General features: G+C 34.7%; 1 protein-coding gene across 2 annotated transcripts; it reads right to left on the minus strand.

Moving 5' to 3' along the window:
- Window positions 1–212: 212 nt before the first annotated feature.
- Window positions 213–6,200, minus strand: OR8K1 (olfactory receptor family 8 subfamily K member 1). 2 transcript variants are annotated; one of them, XM_074015718.1, is made up of 2 exons: window positions 5,258–6,191; window positions 213–247 (listed from the first exon to the last, which is right to left on the minus strand). In XM_074015718.1, exons 1-2 carry the CDS (start codon window positions 6,189–6,191, stop codon window positions 213–215), a joined length of 969 nt encoding a protein of 322 aa, XP_073871819.1. The 2 variants fall into 2 exon arrangements, with proteins under 2 accessions (XP_073871819.1, XP_005577944.3); XM_005577887.4 differs by lacking the exon at window positions 213–247 and having other exon boundaries at window positions 5,241–6,200.
- Between the last annotated feature and the right edge of the window lie 1,891 nt (window positions 6,201–8,091).

Genomic DNA, 8,091 nt, shown 5'->3' on the forward strand with positions numbered 1-8,091 from the left:
AAAATGTTCCCCAATGTCTCTTTGCAGTAAATTCCTCCATACTATATCTCAGGATACAATTGTTATTTTTTAATATATGTACACAGTTTTATATCTAATGCAGCATCACATAGGGGGCATTCTCTCCTATTTTATGCACTCAGATATGTTTAAAACACTTCTTAAGGCCACAAAACAGAACATGGAAAAACAAATAAGAATATATTCAACACTTACAAAAAGTGATATGATAAAGAATATAAAGTACTAGTTTTCTTTCAACACTTCAAACATGTATATATACTTTTTTTTTTACAAATAACATCACAAATAATCGCATATGCACATGCTTTTAAATATTATTTATTCTCAATTTAAGGCTATTATAATTTTGGATACATAAAATTTTTATAGCTCTGAAACAATGCAAAATTTTTAATCCATTTCAGTAAGTTTCACCCCAAAGTTGCCGCTTCCCAGCATTAAAACATGCAACCACCCCTCTTCTAAGATTTTCTAAAGCTTGTATATCAGGGGAAAAGATCTCTTTTAAAAAGTAATCCCAGTTAGTGGGAGAGTAAATGGCTGACACTGGTAGCAAAACCTTAGTTCATTGGAATTCACGTGCTCAAAATTGCTGTGGTTTCTACCACCATATATTAGTTTACCTGTTCTAGAACTTCGTGTAAAATGAATAATATAGTAGGTTGTGTCTGGTTAAGGCTGTTTAAATTCATTTGTGCTGCTGCATATAGCAATAGCTCATTCCATTTTATTGCTGAGTAGTATTCTATTTTAGGATTATAGCACAATTTATATTTTTATTTGTTTATGAACAATTGAAATATTTCCATTTTATCCTATTTTGAATAGAGCTATCAATAACATGAATGTATACATTTTTTGGACATGTTTTCATTTCCCTTTGGTAAACATCCAGAAGGTGAACTCTGGAAACATGTGGTAGTAATGCATTTAACATTACTTATAACCACTACACCGTTCTCTGAAATGAAGTACCACTGTACATGGTAATCAGCAAGTGTCATAATTTCAGCAGCTAATACTCTGGATCAGGTTGACACTCACTCTTTGGTAATGAAATATTTTAAATTTTACTCAAACTAGTAGATGGAAAATAGTATCCCACTGTTACTGTAATTCCATTTCCCTGATAGCTGAGGATGTTGGGCTTCTTTATCATGTGCATATTGACCATTAATACTTACTATGTGGAACATATTTTATCCTATTTTTGTTTGATCGCCTTTTAGTTACAGCCTTGTAGGTGATATTTATATGTGTCTAAGGTACCATATAAATTGAGTGGGCTTTTTAGGAAAAAAATCAATCGAACATCTGTACATACATGTGTTTTGGACTCCATTGTGTACCACGAATCTATTTATCTATGGTTATAAAGTGCTGCATTATCTCCAGTGCTGGAGGTTTGTAGGAGCTCATGAAGTAGGTATTGTGAGTGCTCTAATTTTGTTGTTTTTCAAGATTATTTTGGCTATTCTGAATTTTTTTCTGTGTCATATAGAAGCAGATCTAAAGCCAGATATGGGGAACCTTACTTTTATGCCATGAGGCTGGGTCTACACCTGTCTACTCTTAAAACAGTCACCTTTGGTTGCAGTTATTAAAATTAATACTACAATTGGTGCCTTAAAATTGAGCTTAGCTAAAATGTGTACCTTGGTCTCAACCATATGGTGTTAGATGAAGGATGAACCACTTGGATGTTTAGGATAAGACAGTAAAGGAGATAATTCTCCTCCATCGAGCTAACTCTTTCAACATTTTAAAGCCAGAATGGCTTCATGTTTGATGCAGAAAATTTAAATTCTTTGAGAAAATTCCTTGAAGAGGAGTGTGTCTTGCTGTCTGAATAAAAAAGCCATGGAGAGAGAATTGAAGAAATTCATTACAGAGCCTATGTAGGAAATCAGCCTCATGGGCTTTTAGAAATATTTGGAAGTTGAGTTTATGCAATCCATCATTAGGACCGTTCAACTCTTGTCACGTAAACATTAGAAAGTACAGATATATTAAAATATCCTTGGTAAAAGCTTTTGGTGTACCAAGTCATTAATTAGACATGGAATGAAAATAAATACAATAAAGCTCGAAGTTTTAACTCTGGGAAGAAGGTTGAGAATGTATAAATACTAAAGGAATTTTATATAGGTTGGCAGCATTATTTTTCAACTACTCATGATTATAATTGTAATCAGAATGTGTGTTTTGTGGCCATTAGGGAAAACAGCAGTGTCCAACTAAGTCTGGAATATTATAAACTTTTTGTAGAAAAGAATGTAATGCTTGAAAACCATCTATATTTTATCTATGACATCAAATAGCTGATTTTAGACACCTATTATTGTCATTTTGCATTTTTTATCACACAATATTAGTAAATGTTAGTGTTCATAAAAATGTTACTACTTCATTCTTTTTTTTTTTTTTTTTTTTTTTTTTTTTTGAGACGGAGTCTGGCTCTGTCGCCCAGGCTGGGGTGCAGTGGCCGGATCTCAGCTCACTGCAAGCTCCGCCTCCCGGGTTTACGCCATTCTCCTGCCTCAGCCTCCCGAGTAGCTGAGACTACAGGCGCCCGCCATCTCGCCCGGCTAGTTTTTTGTATTTTTTTTTAGTAGAGATGGGGTTTCACCGTGTTAGCCAGGATGGTCTCGATCTCCTGACCTCGTGATCCGCCCGTCTCGGCCTCCCAAAGTGCTGGGATTACAGGCTTGAGCCACCGCGCCCGGCCTACTTCATTCTTAAAATGTTAGTATTTCATTAAAAAATGGACAAAAGAGGAAACACTTCTTGGAAAAAATAACATTGCATGGTATTTATTCTCATTTAAAAATTTTTTAAATTATAATTTATGTATGCAAAATATTTACCCAACAACACATTATTAGAATGTGAAATAACCGTATACATTTATTTTAGAAATAAAAATTACCAGTATATTATTTTATAATTATGAGATATTTATTACAGCATATGTTTTTGGTGGCAATTTAATAACTTAAGCTGTCAACAACCAAAGTTCATCAATCAAGGAATGGCTAAGTACAAAGTGATTCGTCTGTTTTCCAGAGTTATACGCTGATATTAAAAAAAATTTTTAAAGAATTTTTATTGGTCAAGAGAAATCCTGCTGATGAATTCTAAAGTAAAACAAACAAACAAACAAACAAACAAAGAAAACGTTGCAGGGAACATAATATAGCATGATTTTTTAAAAGCCTTTCTTGGATGGACGGTATTACAGAATGCTATTCATATTATTTAATTTTAGTTGTGGGTTATAGAAAGGGATAGAAATTGTAGAATTTGGGAAGGGAAAATATACAAAACCAAAGAGTTATATTTGTGCATTATAAGATAAAATGCTACTATGAGGCCAGGCACGGTAGCTCACGCCTGTAATCTCAGCACTTTGGGAGGCTGAGGTGGGTGGATTGCCTGAGCTCAGGAGTTCACAACCAGCCTGGGCAACACTGTGAAACCTGGTCTCTACTAAAATACAAAAAATTAGCTGGGTGTAGCGGTGTGCACCTGTAGTCCCAGCTACTCGGGAGGCTGAAGCAAGATAATTGCTTGAACCCAGGAGGTGGAGGTTGCAGTGAGCCTAGATTGCACCACTGCACTCCAGCCTGGGCTGCAGGATGAGACACTGTCTAAAAAAAAAAAAAAAAAAAAAAAAAAAAAAAAAAAAAAAAAAAACTCTGGAAGTGTAAAATTGATTAGTAAAAATTAATATGCTTATGAGCAGGATCAGAGGTTATCAAAATCAGAAGTAAACAAATTTGATGATTGGTAATGCAATTTTGTATACTGTTGTTATGTTCAGCTTATGTTTAGATGAAGTAAATACAATAAGTGAAAGAAAAGGAAAAAAAGAAAGAAAATAAATGGATCGGGATAAAGACACCTTGGATCATTTTTTGATTCAATTCCTCACAATTTTTACTTTGAACACTAGATTAAATTGAAACAGGCACAATTTGAAAACTGCATATATTTTTAAAATTTGAAAAAAAGGGGCCCATTGAAACAATGGAAGAATACTAAGATGTAAGGAATTCATTTGCTGAGTGAGAGTACACAATGTAAATGAAGCATTATGTTAGAACACATTCCATGCCACCGTGTAGACAGGCTCAAGAAGGAGACAAAGAAGACAGGAATGAAGATGCAGCTGACCCTAGAGTGTATCAGTTTTCTTTAATCTGTGTTATCATCTCCATATATTTTTCAAAATTCTGTATTGATACCATTACAGTAGATGACAAGATAACTTCTTTATCTTCAGGTTGCCCAGGTTGCCAATTCTAAATCAGCTTATCGGGAAGTTATCATAAACCAGTGTTTGCAATAGTGCTAGGGTCTGTCAAGGAGGATCTAGAACAATCCAGTATTTTTCTCATCAGTCCTAATCAAAACCCTACTTTATCCCTAAGATATACAATATTAACTTAATCTGATTGAAAAACCTCATTCTGAGGTAGCATAATATATTGTGTTCTTAGCTTTAATGTTTACACAGCCTTTTCTTTTCTTTTCTTTTCTTTTTTTTTTTTTTGAGATGGAGTCTCGCTCTGTCGCCCACGCTGGAGTGCAGTGGCGTGATCTCGGCTCACTGCAACCTCCGCCTCCCAGGTTCAAGCAATTCTCCTCTGTCAGTCTCCCGAGTAACTGGGACTACAGGCATATGCCACCGTGCACGGCTAATTTTTGTATTTTCAGTAGAGATGGGGTTTCACCATGTTGGTCAGGCTAAACAGCTTTTCATGTTGTGTTATAATCACATATTTACTTACTTTCTTGCTTCCTATCTAGCGCACACATTCTTTATGGTTCAATCTTTCTTGTATTTAATACCTAGTGCCTGCTATGAAATATCTATTACTAATTTTCTGGTTATTTTTACTCTGTTTGAACTATATAAGCTTTTCACTTTAACTCTGCAACTCTAAGTTTGACCTAATTTGCCTTATTTATAAATAGTAGCGGTTCCAATATGATCTCAAAAATTGCTTAAGATATGTATTACCTGAGTGTAGTATTTATTTATCCCATTGAGGTGGCAAAGAGTACGGGTTGCTCTAAGAGTACATGTTTTGTCCAGAAAAACAGGAAAACCTAAGCAGATAGAATATTTCTACTTTTTTATGTTATAATTGGTTTGACAAAGAACTAAACAAAGATTATCGTACCCAGCTATGCAATTGAATATTAAGATATTAAGTGAGAATTTTGAATCGATTGGCTAAAGTTCTCTTTAGAGTATCTTTTACTTCTTTGTTCCTTAGGCTGTAGATCAATGGATTCAGCATAGGAATCACCAGGGTGTAAAACACCGAGGCCATTTTATCAATAGCCAAAGTATGACTGGACTTGGGTTGCAAGTAAATAAATAACAATGTCCCATAGAACACGATCACCACTGTCAGATGAGAGCTACAGGTGGAGAAGGCTTTGTACCTCCCTTCCCTTGAGTTCATTCTGAGAATGGCTACTAGTATAAACATGTAGGATATGAGAACAATTGAGAGGGAGAAGAGCAAATTACAGCCTGAGAAGATCAAAATGATTAATTCTAATTCATTTGTGTCAGAACAGAGTATGGACATCAGAGGGATACAGTCACAGTAAAAATAGCTGATTATGTTTGAGCCACAGAAGGACAGTTTAAATAACTTAATTGTGAGAAATAGTGACACAAACGTGCTATAGAGATAGGGAACAATTACCAGCACCCAAAGTACTTTCTCTGCCATGATGATCACGTACAGAAGAGGTTTACAGATGGCTACATAGCGATCATAGGCCATTGCTGATAGAATAAAGAGCTCGGAGATGATGAAAATCTCAAAGAATGCTAGCTGAGTGGCACACCAATTGTAAGAAATTGTATTTTTGTGCACTATGAAGTTTACTAACATCTTTGGGGCAATGACAGTGGAGTAACCAAGATCAGTAATTGACAAATGTCTAAGGAAAAAGTACATGGGGGTATGTAGCTTGGAGTCCAAGTAGGTCAAGATAACCATGCCCAGATTGCCTATCACTGTGACCAAATATATGACGAGGAAGAGTCCAAACAGTGGAGCCTGCAGCCCAGGATTGTCTGTAATCCCCATGAGAATAAATTCAGTCACCTTGGTCACTGCTGTGTGATTGTGTTTCACCATGTGGTTCATCTCGGTAACCTGTGCAAACTAGAAAACCAATATTTACTATATCTGAAACATTATCTTCTGAGAAAATTAACAATATGACATATGAGCAATAGAGGCATTTCCTTTATTTCAAATTCTAAATAGAGTTTCCTCTTACCATCAGGTCAAAACCACACAAAGCTACAGTCACATTCATTAAAACTTTGGTAAAGTGTGAATTAAAAGGGTCAAGATATTTTGAAGTTGTTGTTTTGATGTAGCTACTATGATCCACTTTTTTTGACCCAGAGTCATTTTAAGTATGTAAAAATAGCTACCACTTTTGTTTCTGCTTACCACAATTTTCAGGTAATTTGTAAAACAAAAATCTACACATTAAATTTTACATTATTGCTGATCATTGAAAAAAGCAAGACAAGATTTTCGAAACTGTTGATGGAGTAATGCATCAGACAGTAGGAAATCTCTGACCATTATATACGTGTCCATACTTCTGTCTATAAATTCAACTTGTTTACCAAAAACAAAATTTTATGCCATAATTTGAGAATTTTGTTAATAATATCTTAATCTGCATATGCCACATCTGCACTTTTTGCCTATTGAACTGCTCCTTCTAGTGAGCAATTGGGGGATGTATAAGCCCCCAATTATACATCCTTCTTCTGCAGAAAAAAAAAAAAAACTGGCTGTTCTTACAATTCATGAACATTTAAGAGAGAATCATAAAAAAGGGCTCAGTGGATAGAGAAATACAAATGGATATCAAGAAATACAAATGAATATCAAGAATTTAAGGAAATCCATTGTGTGCTAGGCAATTTTGCAAGTGACTTGCAGATATTAACTCATATGATCTACACAATAACTTTAGGAAGTAGGCAGTAATATCATCCCCATTTAAAAGAAAAAGAAACTGAGGCACAAAGAGTTGGATAATTTAACAAAGATCTTTCACATTATAAGTTGTAGTGTCAGGATTCAAATAAAGTCATTCTGCCTTCAGAATATGTTCTCATAAACACTCTAACACACCACTTCTCCATTAGAGATACCCTTCATTGGTAGGAAGTGAGAAGGAGACAGGAAAGACACAGGTAAATAATGATAGACAAAGATCTTTGTTAAAATAGATGACTGAAGCATGAAGTAATTTGAAAGCTAAGGTGGCATAAATAATGACCAGCCCCGAGTACTGGGTGGGGACTGTATAACAGGTCTGTCTGCACATCTGTCCTATGGATGACAGAACAGTATATTGCAAGGGAGGCAATAGTTTTGCAGAGAATAGGACCTTTCAAGATTTTTGGTGACAACCTGCTTTCAGGATGTACCCTTAGAAATTTTCTAAGACCAATGTTTCTGCTTACCTCAGTGAGGAATCTGCTTTGCTTTCTACTGCTTTAGGCCTTATAAGTGGCTACAGAATGGATTTAAATTTTTTCTACTCCCTTAAGACTCATTGTGTTGAAGTATTAATCTGACTCAAGATTAAACAAATCGTACGTAATTACCCGAGGGAAAGTACCTTGAATATCTGTTGATTATTCTCTGAATGTTCCATTAAGAAAAAGTCATAAGTACTTATGCCTTTGTCTAACTGAGAAAATAAATTATGCCATATCACTAAAGACTGGAAATCACAAATGCCGTTTTCAGCATTGCATGTCAATATTACATGTAGAATCCCCAACAAGTCATAAGTAAATGAAGTAATGAATTTCTAGAAAAAATGTTATGTAATATTTGATAATACATCCATTGACCGCATATATTTTGTTGAATATATAATTATAAACTGACATAAAACAATGTATTATAAACTGTATTAGACTGAGATAATATTTTATTAATTGTATGGTTTATGTCAAAAAATTAGTGGCAAATAATTTCTTCATTTGTTTATAACATA

This window comes from Macaca fascicularis, chromosome 14 (assembly GCF_037993035.2).
Source record: "Macaca fascicularis isolate 582-1 chromosome 14, T2T-MFA8v1.1".
NCBI lineage: Eukaryota > Metazoa > Chordata > Mammalia > Primates > Cercopithecidae > Macaca > Macaca fascicularis.

Excerpts from the sequence above, each read along its gene's own strand:
- OR8K1 (XM_074015718.1), bottom strand. The coding sequence starts at position 6,191 with ATGGTGAAACACAATCACACAGCAGTGACCAAGGTGACTGAATTTATT. Across the intron at positions 248-5,257 it reads GAGAACTTTAGCCAATCGAT|GTACTTTATATTCTTTATCA; the intron begins TCAAAATTCTCA and ends GAAAGAAAACTA.